This window comes from Labrus mixtus, chromosome 14 (genome assembly GCF_963584025.1).
Source record: "Labrus mixtus chromosome 14, fLabMix1.1, whole genome shotgun sequence".
In the NCBI taxonomy this organism is placed as follows: domain Eukaryota; kingdom Metazoa; phylum Chordata; class Actinopteri; order Labriformes; family Labridae; genus Labrus; species Labrus mixtus.
This window is the reverse complement of record NC_083625.1, coordinates 23,911,106-23,927,935: the sequence shown is the minus strand read 5'-3', so window position 1 is coordinate 23,927,935 and position 16,830 is coordinate 23,911,106. Positions and strand designations below refer to the sequence as shown.

Sequence of the window (16,830 nt, the reverse complement as noted above, 5' to 3'; positions counted from 1 at the left end):
CTCCAACTCCTTTTCTGTCTTACATTTGTCCTCTTCTTCCTCCTGTAGTCTTTCCGTTATTCCTTTTTGTTCATACGTTCTCTCATTGACCATCTTCTTTTTAATCTTGGAACAATTCTAATGTCTCTAATCTTGATTGTTGGTCCTTTATGTCTTCTCCTGTAAGCTTTCCTGTCCCGCGTCATTTTTCTTTTCAGGCCCAACCGTCGGCGCTCTGACCTTTCCCTGAGCACTGCTGGACCCATTCGGTCCCGGCTGACTCGCCGAATACTTACAGAGCAATCCAGACGCCAATTATTGGCAAGCGGTGGCCTCTCAGAGCCCATAAACAGAGGCTTATAAAAAGGGGGCCACTCCTCGGCAAACACACTCGACTGCACAGACATATGGGAGTCAGGCGGAGAGCCCACGAGTCTGCTTATAGAACAGAGCTACATCCATCAGAGGATGCAGATTGGACCATAAAACAACATGCATAATGCATATATATGTGGGCACAGAAACCTTATGCATATCAACCTGACAAGCATATACTCACACACACTCAACCTGTCAGCTTGTTATGCATGCATTCTCTTTCTCTGCGTGTATCAAACATGTGAAGATGAGGAGCTGCTCTCTGGAACATGCTGACAGGGTGGATGGGTGTGTGTGTGTGAGCATTAGTTCATGTCCCTCCCCGTGCTGCTTTTCTAGTGTGTCATTACGAGACTGGATGGCCTCTGTCCTCGGGTATTGATCCTGCGGCTGGACCAAAGAAAAGTCTCCAGGATGGGGAAGAGATTGGCAGGAGACGGAAAGAAAAAGAGGAGAAGATGAGATGCATTAGAGGAGATTCTCCTCCTCAATATTCCAGCACAGGAGGGTTGTAATTGGTTATTAAATGAAACCTCCGTGTTTTAACAGCATGCAGTCAATAAATGTATATTTTTTTTCTGTTTGCTGGACAGCTGCAAGACGTATTTCTCCAACTTTTCTGCAAGGAAACTAACTTCATGATGTCCGTCTGTTTTGGAAAAAATAACCGTGTTGCATGTGAAATCAAATCAGAGCCCGGCTGCAGTATGATGTGTGTGCTGTAATTAGATCCCAGCTGCTCTTTTGTTGTGTTTCTGACACGTTACCACTGCCCAGAGACTGTTTTTCTGAGCACCTGTTACCCACACTAAACACGCATGTCACCAAATCAATCAGGACAGAAATCTTGAGGATGGCGACTGTAAAACGCGGAGGCTTGGAGGGAATAGGTTAAAAAACATCTATTCAATACATCTCAACTCTCCTTGGTGGTCTAAGGCAGCACCTGGCAGGTGGTGGTGGAAGATAAGTAAGAAGGTTTGAGGAGCTGAAGCACTACCGAGCATTAGCACGAGAAGTCTGGTACTAAGAGGAATTAATATTATTTACCCGACGCAGGTGAAACGTTTTTTCACACTTAAAAACATGACTCACTGCGCAGTCTAGACACACTTTATCCTGCACGCCCCGCGGAGTAAAGTTTCCCCTCCGCCTGCGAGAACACACAACCTCAGCAGAAACAACCCCACAGAGGGAAGAACAAAAGGTTATTTATGTTGCGGTACACAACGACATGCAGCCATGGTCGATGATATTAACCCTAATTAAGTTCAACTCCGCTTCTTGTTCCTTTCATTCCTGCATTTCTGGCTGCAACGCACACTCCTTAGACCTGAGGCAAGCTGCGGAAGAGAGATCAAATTCTGCACAATTACTGAAATGGTTTACGTTCCCCCCCCATCACCACGCTGCCGCCGCACCCTCTCTTACATCCCTTCTTTTTCCTTCCTCCCTCTCTCTCTCTCTGACTGCGAGTCTATCTGCGGCTCCCTGAAGACATGTCAAATGTGCTCAGATCAGTGTAATGGGCTGAGAGTTCATTACATTCACTCTGCGCCCTTTTATGAGGTCACATCCTGGAGAGGTCTGCCTGCCGGAGCGCTCTGCCGCACAGTAAACCATGCTTGGCAGAGGTAAGGGGGTAGGGGGGAAGATGGATGGATGAAGGGGATGGAAGTCCGCCCTTCCTCGACGTTCTGCTTGGTTAGCCAGGAGGAGATGCACTGCGGCGGTGAAGACACACACCTGCACGTCGACATACACCACGCTCAGAGGCTGAACACACAAGTCTGCGCTGATCGTAAAAACATGCACACACACGCTGTAGAGACAATACTACTGAGGTTCATATAAATCTGCTGGTTTTAAACATGAGGCGCCTGAGGGTGTTTTGCCAAAATGAGAATCAATATAACTTTCATAGTTCAATTTGCAGATTATCCACGAGAATGGTAAGCAGTTTAACTGAAGCAATGTTATCTGATCGCGGATAAGGAGGACGTGTGTGTGTGTGTGTTTGTGTATCCGCTGATAATTTTAAGTAGGCCTGAGCTACATGCACAGGAAAATATAAATGATGATAACTGTGCAAAGGAAGGCATTCATTGACCAATAAAATGAGTCATAAGTAACTATCTCCTGGTGGATGGCTAGGGAGCAATCTGATCATCCTCAATGACTAACAGAACCCATCAACATCCCTTTAAGGAATCCATACAACAAGATTCAATATTCATGTTATTTGATTCCAGCACAGGTATTTAACTAGCCGGGGTGTTATCATCTGCCTTCAGGAATTACTGAGGCGCATGGAGGAAGTGATCACTGTTATTACTCTGGAGGAGGAGGAGGAGGAGGAGGAGGAGGAACAAGAGGAGGAGGAGGAGGACGAGGAAGAGGAACAAGAGGACGAGGAGGAAGAAGAGGAGGAGGACGAGGAAGAGGAGGACGAGGAGGAGGATGACGAGGAGGAGGATGAGGAAGAAGAGGAGGAGGATGAGGAGGAGGACGAGGAAGAGGAGGACGAGGAGGAGGACGAGGAAGAGGAGGACGAGGAGGAGGATGACGAGGAGGAGGAGGAGGATGAGGAAGAGGAGGAGGAGGGGTACAGAGAGGGCAGGAATCTCATCCATCTAACTATAGTTGAGGAGAAAAGAGTAATACAACAAGGTGTGGCTAACCTGCTGTAAAATCACTTGTGTTGAGGTTTTGATGTCCTTAAGATCTTTACATTACTTCTTTTAAGGCTGAATATTCGATGCAAATATATATCATAAATCCAGTATCTCCTGTGTAAATATCTCTGAGTCATGACTGTCTACAATGAGTGAGAAGCTCGAGTCCCTCTGGCTGTGTTGTTGTCAGAGTCATGTTTACATGGACGGGACGGCCGGCTCCTCCCCTTGTGTATAAAAGCTGTTTTAGTCAAGGACTAGAGAGAAGAAGAACATACTCACTGATTATTTAGATGTTTAGAAGAGTTTTTAGATCACGCTCATTCTGTGTCAAGTTACATGTAATATGAAGCTACGAGCTAACTAAAGAGCACTAACATTAGCATGCTAACACAACAATGGAGGCCACAGGAGATTGCAGCTCAAGCCAAGGACACTTTTGTCCACCGCTTGCAATTAATTATGGTGTGTCTATTTGATGACTCCTTCAAGTGGACGTGAGGGGGGGGGGGTTTAAGTGTTAGGTTGGAGGACAGGCTTCAATGTGGCGGAGGTGTCATCGTTTTGATGTCATGCATGTGCTCAAGTGCGACAACTACATGATCAAAAAGTTCCTTAAAGTATTAATATTTTGTTTAGTTACATTTACAGTCTACACTGCAGAAAGTGTCAATATAATAACATCGGGGAAAGGAGCCACAGGTGGGTCGGATTCAAACCCGGGCCACCCAATAGAATACAGGATCTGAACATGAGGCCTGCGCAATACCCACTACTCTTCTGGTGCCCCAACACCAAACTTTTGATACATATACCAGCAGCAGGATAAGTGTGTGTGTGTCTTGTCTGAGAGCCCATTGGATACTTCCTTTGGCAAAATAAGTCAAAACGTACATCATGGGGCGCTGGTGGTCTAGCGGTTGGTGCAAGCTCCACTTGTCTAGAGACTAAGTCCTCGAGAGCGGGCAGCCCGGGCTCAAACTCAACCTGTGGCCCCTTTCCAGCACGTCCTTCCCCACTCTCTCTCTCTCTTCCTGGTTTCTGACTCTGTCCACTGTCCTCTCTAGAATAAAGGCATAAAAAGCTCCAAAAACACATCTTTATAAAATGTTTATCACCGACATTAAAACAACTTTATTATGATTGGAAATCCAAACAATACAAAGTGTTTGGCTCACAGCTGGGAGATGCATTTAAAGCCAGTGATGGATTATCATTAGAGCCGCACACTTTATAACTACACTATAATTTAAAGCGACTACATAGGCTTTTCTTTCTTCACTGGCTGCATGCCAATCGGTAATGAACGCCACCCTGACAGAAGATTGAACATGTGTTATCTTTGCAACAGAGCCTAATAACGCAGACATACAGCGTACTATTATTCATCATTCAAGAGGTGACACCACTGACAGACTGAGCACTGAATGTTTACAAGAAAAGAAAGAGTTGAAATCCTGGTGAGAGCTTTTTTTTTTTGTCCCCTTGAAATCAACCTTATCTACTCGGGGCAACAAACAGCCTCAAGTTATCAGATCCAAAGAGAGTTTTTGAACCCTGAAGATTAAGTTGTGTGGCAGTAGATCAAATAAATTCTTGGAATCAAAACTTTAATGTGTGTACAGAAATGTTTTTTTGAGATTTGCATCGTGGTTACGATTGCTGGCTGAATGTCCCAGAATCTGCAGCACATTGACTTCATAAAAGAAAGCTTTCACAGACGATTCATGCCGGGCAGGCTTTTTATTTGGCTTTTCTTAAAGACATGGGAACATTGAAGACTTTAATGCCTCAGGCACCGTGTCCAATTAGCGGTTTTTTTTTACGGGCAGAAAAAGTGCTGGCTGTCCGTTCGGGAGTGTTTGCATGAAGCACTGCATGTCCGTCCTGTCTCTATGACAACCGTCTGATGACAATGGCCACTGTATGACCGACAGGGCTCCGTTACTGCATGTTTAATATTCAAGATTGTTTATTTCCCGATCTGACACGGAGCGAGGAGGATGTGGCTAAAAGACACGATATGGGGAATATCATACATTTGGAAACGAGCGTCGGTGACGTCAAAAGCGCCTTTCTGAAAAGTTGAAAGATTTTCAACTTGAGCAATCAGAGCGGCCGCACAAAGAAGGCGGAGCACTCGGAATTACATGCAAACCTGCTGGATTCTCTTCTCTTTAAGGCTTTATGTTTTTGGAGTGCAGACTTCCAAGAAGAAGATCAAACATAGACATAGACGTGACCTTATTTATTCCCATTAAAATCAGATGGTTTTTGTGTTTGTCCATCACATGCAGCAGTTTAGACACCAAAGATCAGATTTGGACTCAACTCGTGGGCAACAATTTGTCTCACCAAATCTTCACATCGCTCCAATTAAGTGTGAAATCTAAGCGACGTTATAGAACCAACACTGATCGCTTGTTTAAGCAGATACAGATTTGAAGGAATGGTGTCGATTCAGCACCAGAACGTTGATGAAGACATCCTGAGGCCAATCAGGATCAGGTTTCATCCAGTGTTTGTGGACTGAGTAATTCACAAAGTACTCAGTCATGTTAGGAGTTTGCTTTAACTGCTATGGCTCAAACTGCACCTCTGAACCTCTGCCATTGTGAAGTGATTTGTGAACCCACCTTGGAAGGGGCTGGACGCCTGCTGAGCCAACGTGAGGTGCTCGTCCGTCAGGTGGTAGACGGGCTGATGCTGGTTGATCTCCACACTGGTGCATACGTTGCTCTCGCCGTGCAAGAAGAAGGTGAAGGCGCAGGATAGGTGCTCACTGTGAGAGAAAGGAAAGAAAGGACGGGATGAGTGGTTTGGGATCACACTGCTTTAATATGCACCTTTGAAAAGAAGCTCTGTCTGCAATGAATAAGTCCCATAGAGTGAGAGGTGGAGAAGTGGCGGCTGTGGGGGGAAAGATCAGATAGTCTCATGTTTTGTTCACAGACAGAGAGAGAGAGAAAAGAAGAGTTTGCAGGGAGAGGGAAGTAGAGAGAGAAAGTGTGAATAGAAAAAAGCCGGCGTCTGTTTTTGTCAAAGGCTACAATGGAGCCTCTCCTTCCTTACATTGTTATTCTGCTTCAACATGACACACACTGCTGATAGGAAAAGATGCAGCAACAGATAGATAAAGAAGAAGCTGCTAATCCCTACGCCCTCTGGTGATACAAAGACGCCTCATAAGCTGTAGCAAATCGCTCCAATGGCTAACAAGTCCATTTGATGAAAACATGCTGCACTCAAAAATGAGGAGACTGACGTGAATTCTCCCAGATAAAATTAAGCACTGAAATCTTCAGTAAGTGGCACATAGATGAGCAGGGCTAAAACAAATAGCATTGAAATACAATCAATAATTTTTCCATATTAGTCAATTTTTCTATAATTTAATAAATAATATGATAAGCCTGCCAGGTCGAGGAGAATCCCTATACTATACTGAGGCCTGGCACAACTATTTAAATCAAGCTTTTTCCACATCATAAAGTTTTTAAGACTTTGTTCTTCTTAAGTGAGGATATTTAAACATAGAATAATAAATATATTGATGACTTTCAGCTTAAAAATCAGTTGGCATGTAGAGGATGATTGCTGCTTACGACATTAGCTCTGTGTTAAGTCCAGGACTCCTTCACAGTTTTTGCTCACAGTTCCTTATAAGATAACTTAGGGTGCACTCACACTTTATGCAAAGTTTTCCCATACCGTGCTAGAGCATGAATGTCATAACACAAAACATGCATGGCTTTACATGATCATGAAGTGTGCTTAGTTTACAAGACAGGCGGACTCGAGAAAAAAAATAAAAAAGTGCTGTCTTGTCCGCATCCGCACATCGGAGAACAACACAGAGAACTTGAACGCTACTGTACTGACTTTGTGTCTTATTTTGAGTCATTTCAATTAGATACAGCCATAACACTGCAGGATTTCTCCATAATGAAGGCTGTCCACGCTGTGTACCCGTGCTTGTGCTCGTGCATGAACTGTTCACCTCTTCCAAGTGTGACAGGACCAAGGAAGTGTACCGGAGCACACAGACTAGTCAAACGGATAGCCTAGTGTGAGTGGGCCCTCAGAGAGACATTTACACAGGATATACTGTACTGGATTTCTGATGTGTAAAATGTCACACACTGTTCCTTTAAATCTACAAGCTACAAACCGCAGACAGATTTTCTTTTGTCCTGTTATTGTTTATCTACACTGACAGGCTTTTAGATCTTTCTATAGCTAGAATAAAGTGTTCTGATCCTCAACAACAAGATCATCATGTCCCTGTCATCACAGTGTTTTTAATGCAAAGCTTAAGTCGGCATGTCTGTGATTGTTTTTGATGTCTCCAGTTATTAATGAAGTGACTACATGTTCAGAGGGTTGAGATTAGCAGTGATCCCTGAAATGCCACAAATGGGTGAGGAATCTGGGTTTAGAGGACTAGAAAATCCCAGGATGTAGGTATGTGAACACAGCGGTGCCCACAGGTGGTGATAGTGAGAATCCTCTGCTCATATAGTGTGAAAAGAGCTGTGTGTAAAACAAAGGGGTAAGCCCGGACTAACCCTGGGCTTTCTAGCCAATACGCTGAGCCACATCAGTTCCTTAACTCTTTTTCACACACACACACACACACACACACACACACACACACACACACACACACACACACACACACACACACACACACACACACACACACACACACACACACACACACACACACACACACACACACACACACACACACACACACACACACACACACACACACACACACACACACACACACACACACACACACACACACACACACACACACACACACACACACACTGTGCCAGTCTGACCTCAACGCCACCCAACAAAAGTGACAAGTTGAAGAAGAAACAGAAAAAAACAGCAAGGACGAGGCAGACGGTAGGAGAGAAGGGGGCAGAGAAAAATGCAGGCCATTGTCTGCAGGGTTTCCACTCACTTCAAATCACACACAGACAAACACACACACGTCGCACAAATGGAGAGAGCGTGAGAGACAGCGCAAGTGACGGATGACCAAATGGAAGAGGACGCTGTGAATTTGGAAGTGGATCAAAGAGGGTTGCCTCCTCCAAGGATTTGGTTAAGCAAATATCAGTCTCTCTCTCTCTGGCACACCTACTCTGCAGAGGATTAAAGACAAGGCGAGGAGAGAGAGTGAGGCAGATAGAGAGAGAGAGAGAGAGAGAGAGAGAGAGAGAGAGAGAGAGAGAGAGAGAGAGAGAGCACTTCAAGAAGATAATACCACCTACGTAGTGAAGAGATGCCCTAAGCCCCCCAGAGCTTGACATTCATCTTACACTCTGTAAAGATGAGGTGGTGGGTGCTAGTTAGGGAACGGCTGTGGATGTATGATATCCATATTCTACAGCTGGAGGCGAGTAGGCTAATGAAGGTGAGTCAGAGCAAGAGAGAGACTTTGTTATCCTCAGCAGTGCTACCAAAAACCTGCACAGAGATGCTGCCGCCATGAAATTCTATCACACCTTACAGGTCTATATGCACATTTTTTAAGAGCCATTCATCTCTGTAATCCTTCCCTCTGTATATATACCAGCCATGTTGCAATCCTTTTCTTAAAGCGGCCACAATGTAAGTCATGGCGGACACAATCTACAGCACTCGCCCTGTAAAATAATTCATTGTAGAGTTCATCTAAGGCCCCAGCAGTCTGAGTTACTGAGCATTCAAGCCCCGCTCTCTCTCGTCTGGCAGAAGCTAATACAACACTTCTGCAGACTAAATAAGACAAATGAAGCGGTTATCATCGGATGTTACGGTCTTCTTACAACAAAACTCCCTCTTTATGTTTCTACACAGTGTTCCGCTTACTAAGCCGCACATAAAAGGGAACTTCACCCCAAGAAACCTGGTTTGTCTGAGGCTACATTTTGAAGACATTAGCACTGCGTGAAGAGACACGGCCACCTCCTTCTTTTCAATGAGGCCACTCTGTTGATGCAGCGGACTAAATAATGCAGGCTCGTCCAGCAGTAAAAGTGGCAGGTCCTTTCTGTGGGGTTGTTAGCTCAGCTTATGGCCAATGCTTCAGGCATATAATCACCTAACTGAATATATTTACAAGTCACATTATTTCCATGAGCATTCAAACTCCATCAAGGCATTTGTAAGAAAAAAAAGATCTGTATAGAATTCACTCAGTTTGTGATAAGATGTCGTGCTTTACGATATAGGAAAAAGATTAGATTCTGGTCCTGAATGCTCTGGATTTGTTTGGACCAAAGAAGGTAGGCGGTTTTAAGACACCCACACACGGCCGTTTTGGACGCCCCTCGGTTTGCCAGATATGAGAGCAGTTATCAGGTCAAACCAACAGGTGTTGCAGCGATGGAAGCGGGCAAGAGAAGTGGTTCAGATAGAAGTGATTGTACCCGACCTAAAAAGCCTCTGCATGTTTCTAATAAGCTCCACGAGCAGAAACGTGCTCAAACTAGGATCAATATTGGAGATGATTTTGAAAAATGGAGAGAGGTTAGAACACAGAAAGGTTTACAGACCGATGCAGAGCTGGATAAACACTGAAGCTTCAGTGTTCACCACATGGTGACCTGTGTGAGCATCTACTCTAGAGAGGAGGGGGGGGGGGGGGACAGCTCTCTACAATGTTTTCAATGTGGACTGCAGTACCCATTTTAAACACTAGGGGTCAGAGATACATATTGCTCCTTTAATCCAAAACAGACTTTTCATCACTACAATAATCTGAGAGTAGCTGATAATTAACTTAAACTGAATGCGCCAGAAAGGTGTTAAAGCATGACTATTATATTCAGACCCTCTTTGGGGAGAAAACTAAGCACGCTGAACGAGGAAGTACCGATTGTTTACACAAAGTGGTTTCTAATTTATCGTGATATTTTAATGCTGTGCCTTGTTGAGTTTATTTGTGGTGATCGTGTTCTGCTCTGCATATAAACAGGTAACACTTAAGAGCTTAGCTGTCCTCAGCTCTGACTCGGCTCCCTTGACTGCGGTGTACGTCTGTGAAGGAGCACGGTTTGCTGTTTGTTGTGTTGAACCCCCTCCAGTCCTGGGGCAAGGCATGTCACACCAACAAACAGGAGGGTGTGTGAGAAACAGCAGGTAGTCAGGCAGCAGTCCACATGAGCCCAGCATGAAGGAGAATACTAGAAGAAGTGGCAAACCTTGATTGAAATGGACTAAAAACAGTTTGAGTGGTTATAATAAAGGTGTAAATCAAAGTGTCGTCAACACTCAGCTTCATAATGAATCTTCAGTCAACAATATAATTACTATTGGATTAAATTCAGGGGCATGTGATGGATGTAAGGTTGTCAATATTCTCAATAATTCGATATTGGTGCGCACGCTCTATGTACAGAGGCTTCAGTTCTCTAGAGCGAGCGGCCCGAGTTTGAGTCCGACCTTTGGCTTCCTTTCCCGCATGCCCTTCCCATCTCTCTCTCTCTCTCTGATTTCTGACTCCATCCGCTGTCCTGTCTCTACAATAAAAATAAAAGGAACAACATATATAAAAATACCATGTGTTTAAAACCGATGCAGTCTCCGTTATCTGAAAATTGAAAGTACCAAAGCTTTAAAATTCATACCTTGTTCAGTCATATTTGTAATCAAAAGCTTCCCTGGACCAAAGAGCGAGAGAGCAGAGCCACAGACGAGACAGTGTGAAGAAGTTTGTCTGCATTTTTTGGTAACTGAAAGCAAGAAAGTACACAACGTTGGATGCTTAGGACTCCTATTTTTGCAGGGATCAATATCATTTGATTTTTTTACTAGAATTGGATTTAAGTTTAAAGTTAATACATATTACATATAATACAAATATTTAAATGTTTTTAAAAAACGGAACATGTTTAGACCCTGAAAAAGATTAAGAGATGATATATATATACAAACATCGAGCAATCTTATAAGAACAGCTCAACAAAGAAACATTTAGTCGACTAAGTCCACTTTAGATTTAGTCGACTAAAATCTGCTAATATTTAGTTGACTAAAACTAGATTAAGACTAAAAGATTTCAGATGACTAAAATATGACTAAAACTAAATGGTGTGTTATTCGAAAGACTAAGACTAAATCAGAATTTGCTGTCAAAATTAACACTGCAACAAATTAGGAGATATTAACGTTCACACCCTCCCCGAGAGGCCGATGAAAACATTGATACTACTCTCTCACATATGTGGAGTGAAAGTGAAGGTACACTAAACGAGCTTAGTTAAGCATAAACAACATCTACCAAGCAGAACGTCTTAAGCTCATTACTCAGCATGTTAGTTCTCATTGGCTAAATCCGATGAAAAGCAAAGTGTGAAAAGGTCAAAACGCTGTGGTTGGTGTTATTTACCTGTCTGTTTAAATGAACATGTGTGCCTTAAAGGTAACAAAAACATTGCACAGAATTGGATTTAAGGTTAAAGTTCTGGTATATTGACAATCTTAGATGGATGTGAGACCAGACCAAACACCCGGTGACAAACTTCAACCTAGCAACATTGCATGGGAATTTTCAAAATAAAAGGCATTTACTTCATCTATAGCTCAATCTAGACAGATGAACTGTTACAACCCCAGTTAATAAAAGGCTGTCCTGTAAGGGGAGAAAACTGTGACATCAATCAATTGATTAGCCTGTGAAGCAATGAGAGTGTTGTTGACTGTGCTGTCATGACAACAGTTTAGAAGCCAACCAAAAGGCCATCCTGCTGCCACTGTGGTGTATTTAAGTTTATACTGTATGTGAAGGACAGGAAAAGTAAGCGAGAGGTCGACAAATACAAACACAAACAAAATATGTTGTGGAGCTCTGCAGACGTCCACATGATCTCAGTCTACCACACTCGTCTCACGCAGAGAAAAACCTGACACCACACATTCACACACGGCTGTGTTTGCAGGGCACGTGAGCCGGAGGTAGAGGGCTGCCATCTGCGGCTCGACACACAGAAGTACATCACACACAAACACAATCACACCACATTATAATCAATCCTTCACAGATGCAATGTTTATTACGGATTGCACTGCCCAGTGTCAGCTGATTGGTTAAGAAGATTATCAGATAATGTGTCGACTGGTTGGCTTTAAAAACTATCACATGAAAAGAGATCACATTTCTGAGCAGCAGTGATAAACAGGATGACTCGTCTTCTATGAAAACATGACTTCACATATCTTCAAATCTCACTTGATTCTCAAATCTGTCCAGTTGTAAACACAACAAACCAAATCACATGAGCAGTGGAGATAATCCTGCATGCTTTAATGATCTAATTGTGTTATTTTCTACACTGTTAGATGAACATCGAGACATTAGGCTGCAGAGTAAATGCCAAAAGACGATCGCTCATATTTCAACAGGTGCTTGTTTAGCGCTTGGCCAAGTGACATCAATGAAAACAACAACAGCACATGACATGTTACCTCACACTGCCTCACTCTCTGACACACACACACACATACAAAGGGAACAGGATTTAGTAAAGCTTACACTGTGACAAAATGCTGCACAAGCCTGTTGGATCTGTCTGTACGGCTGCGTGTAGGCGTGCGGGAGTTTTCACTGTCTTGTCCACACATGTGACGTACACAAACACGCATTGTGTGCCAAATCCAATTCTTGTGCAAACATCCAGTGACTGCTGGTGAGGCAAACGCGCGCCCGACACCCCAGCATGTGGGAAGTAAACCATAAAACCTGCAAACAGCTGCTGCTGCTATGGTGGGAAGGAACAATGATTCAACAATTATCTTTCAATAAATCATGATATTAGTAGGGGGACTATTTAAATGTTTTTTAAAAAAGGAACATGTTTAGACCCTGAAAAAGATTAAGAGATGATAAAAAAGGGTTGCTTTTTTATTGTTATACAAACATTGAGCAATCTTAGAAGAACAGCTCAACAAAGAAACATTTAGTCGACGAAGTCCACTTTAGATTTAGTCGACTAAAATCTGCTAATATTTAGTTGACTAAAACTAGATTAAGACTAAAATATTTCAGATGACTAAAATATGACTAAAACTAAATGGTGTGTTATTCAAAAGACTAAGACTAAATCAGAATTTGCTGTCAAAATTAACACTGCAACAAATTAGGAGATATTAACGTTCACACCCTCCCCGAGAGGCCGATGAAAACATTGATACTACTCTCTCACATGTGTGGAGTGAAAGTGAAGGTACACTAAACGAGCTTAGTTAAGCATAAACAACATCTACCAAGCAGAACGTCTTAAGCTCATTACTCAGCATGTTAGTTCTCATTGGCTAAATCTGATGAAAAGCAAAGTGTGAAAAGGACAAAACGCTGTGTTCTAAGTCGTGGTTGGTGTTATTTACCTGTCTGTTTAAATGAACATGTGTGCCTTAAAGGTAACAAAAACATTGCACAGCAGATATCAAACATATATAGACTTGAGTTTGTATATTTCTTTTCTCGTCTTCTTACTACTCAAAGTGATTTTAGACATCAGGTCTCACCTACACATTCACACACTGATGGTAGAGGCTGCGATGTAAAGAGTCCATCAGAAGTAACTGATCCCATTCATACACATTCATGCACCAACGACAAAGCATCAGGAGCAACTTGGGGTTAAGTGTCGTGCCCAAGGACACATCAGACATGTGGCTGCAGGAGCTGGGGATCAAACTCCCAACCTGAGAGACGACCGACTCTACCACTGAGCCACAGCGATACTTGTTATTGGATGATACTGAAAGCAGTCAGTGCACAGACTTTAAGGATCACAAGTTTGAAGCTGTGTGTCTCAATTTAGCTCCAAATTAAATCTTAGTAAAAATACGATTTCATTGGAAAGCCCTTCCTTACTTTACCAAAGTCCCCGGGAACCCCCCCTGAGGGACCCCTCGGGGGCACTTCTCCATGATACATGGTGTCCATTAAAAGTAAGTTCAACCTGCTTTAAGTCTTTCAGTGATTCTAAAGAGTCATCGTCCCTTCAGCAAAATACTGCTTGCACTTTTAAAAGAGGATGAACCCCAAGGCCAGCGTTGAGTAGCAGAAAATACTGCGAGTGATTAAGTCATCAGCAGTCAGCAGCTCGCTGAGTATGAGCTAATGGACATGCATATTCTTCTCTGAGCAATTCAATGTTCCTCATCTTATTTGTTTGCTTGATGATTAATTAAATGAATCATCATTTAGTTAAAAAACCTTCAAAATAACAAGATGTTGTCAGCATATCATGTTCATTAACGAGATGAGCGGGATCTTTTATCTCTCGCTCTCTCTCCGTCTGTCTTAGTCATGTTTGCAGAGAGTCTTAAAGAGGGAGGGTTGATGTTGTAAGCTGACAAAAAGCCACAAGATCTTTTAATCATCTTCTCTCTCTGTGTCTCCACCTTTCCCTCCCACTCCCCTCTCCGTCTGCTCTTCATCTATTAACTGGCAAATAGACAGGGCTGCTCTCTGATCTGCTCCTCTCTCTCTCTCTCTCTCTCTCCTCACCGCCACACACAGCGACACCCCCGCTCACACTGCACAGGGGCACTCCCTGCTCCACCTCTCAGATGCAAATGGCCGGTGGCCTTTGGCTCAGCGAGGAGACAATAAGATAATCCAGTGACGATTTGAAGCGGGGCCACATACAAAGGAGGGCAGGTGGGCATATTTGCCTTCGGCTGGCAACAAATGGAAATGAGGTGCCAAAGGGCAGCAGCGAGCTGCGCGGCGGCGGGGAGCCGAGTGGGACTGACAGCCTCTATCAGTGTCACAGGGAAGGTCCGCTGTGCAGCACACAAACACATCATCAGCCATTTTACCACCACAATGGTTTTTTTTATACATTTTATCGTTGAGAAGGTCTGTGCATAAACGCTTTCATTTGTACATGTAGGCCTTTTGACATTTTACCTGCAGAGACTGACAGACACCTTAACTAAGCCCAGCCATCATCACGTCTATGTGCATTCATATTGATACCGCGACGACGTCACATTTGTGTCCAACTCTGTGAATTCACATTGAGTTCCGACGTTGCAGAAGCATGGCCACATGGCTCTGCTGAAGCAGCTTCTGTAACGCCTGTTCCTACCTCTGAAGACAGTACAGAGTGAGGATCACTTCGTCCCCCCATTACACCTCTGTGACATTCAGACTGATGGCAAAAAGTCTCAGGGACGTAAATATGGCGGTCTGAGGCGGGCTGTGTGCAGTTTTTGGTATCATTCAATCTAAAACACTGAATAATATCCTAACAGGTCAGCCAACCAATTCAACTCAACATTTGTAACAACTTTGTACGTTTTAACTATCTGGCAACAATGGTTGTGACCTTTAAAGCATCACCATCTCATTACCGTGTGTCTGTCCTGAGGCTGCCAGCAGATCATTTACGGCCTCTTGTAACAGCAGAGAGCAGCTTCCTTTCTACAGAGACGGAACGTCCTGATTCATTCAGTGTGCTCTGTGATTTTTCTATCAAAGGATTCTGATGTTCCTGCCAATCTTTAGATTCATCAGCAGCATTTCCATTGAGTGTTATATCGCCTGTCCTGTCAGTTATCTTGTTCCTGCTCTTTCAAAGTTGTCACACCACTAAATTGGGACGCAGGATGACATGACTTTGGTGTCTTTCTTTTGTTTCCTTTCAGGTATATTTTTTTTAGAGCCTCTTGGGAGCTTAAACTAATCAGAAACTTACAGACAATGTTTTGTTTTTTTTGCATTGTTGTGATATACCTCATTGAGAAAACTGCACTCATGACATCCCGCTGGTTTATTGGCATTTCTAAGACACACCTTACAGAAATTCTGGGCTTCAGTCTTAATCCAGATGCCCTGAATCTATTACTCTACACTTTCAGTAGGTATTTTTTTTGTATGCTTTTATTGTGAAACACATATTTTACATATTTCTTACTTTTTCTCATTCTTCCTTCATTTCCTCAAGCTTATATTCTGCATGAAAAGCAACACCAACACCTGAGTTTCTGCTTGGGGATAAATTAAGTATATCTGACTCTGATGAGAGAAGCCAGTTTACTCAATACTCGAAAAAAGAAACTGAAATCTGATCTCTTCTTTTAACCACCTACATGTATGAGTCTCCGGATACAGACTGTTTTAACTGTAAACTGGTATAATGTGGCACTTGTTTTAAAATGTTGTTTTTGCTTGATCTACAAATAAATACATTCTTGTCTTGTCGGAAAAAGACACACACAGAGAGAGAGAGAGCGAGAGAGAGAGAGAGAGACTAATGAAACTTGATTTAAGGCAACTCAAAAGTCAAACAGAAGCTGCTGAGCCTGACGTTTAAAAGGACTCTTTTTTTTTGGGGGGGGGGGGGGGGGGGGGGGGCATGAAGGAGAGGAGAAAAAGAGTAAGGAGGCTGCAGCTCTGTGACATTCTTCAGATGTTTGTTGTTCGGGCTGGCCACACTGTAAGATCCTAGCTTCCGTTTACCCGTGTACACTTCCTCTGCACAACAGCAGCAGCAGCAGGATCAGGATCAGGATCAGGATCAGGATCAGGATCAGGAGCAAGTGTCCCAAGCACTGGGAAGAGTCTCTGTTCCATCAGCGGCCGTTGGTTTCATTATCGGGCTAAGCAGTCACCTCTGTCTGTGTTGTATGTGGACGTGTGCCATGTGCAGCAGCCTGTTGTTACAATCCAGGGTGTGTAAACATGTTTTGACTGATCATGCACCGCTGCAGTGACACGGCGTGCTGGCATGGGGTGCAGTCTCTGGCACGACGATATTAAACAATGTATCTGGAATTA

At 43.4% G+C, this 16,830-nt stretch overlaps 1 protein-coding gene across 1 annotated transcript in view; it reads right to left on the bottom strand.

Moving 5' to 3' along the window:
* The window catches only part of med13a (mediator complex subunit 13a), a 94,813-nt gene that overhangs the window by 37,729 nt on the left and 40,254 nt on the right, over nucleotides 1–16,830 (bottom strand). Inside the window, exon 4 of the mRNA XM_061055894.1 lies at nucleotides 5,669–5,814. Coding sequence (XP_060911877.1) covers nucleotides 5,669–5,814 — 146 coding nt within the window. The remainder of the gene's footprint in view (nucleotides 1–5,668; nucleotides 5,815–16,830) is intronic.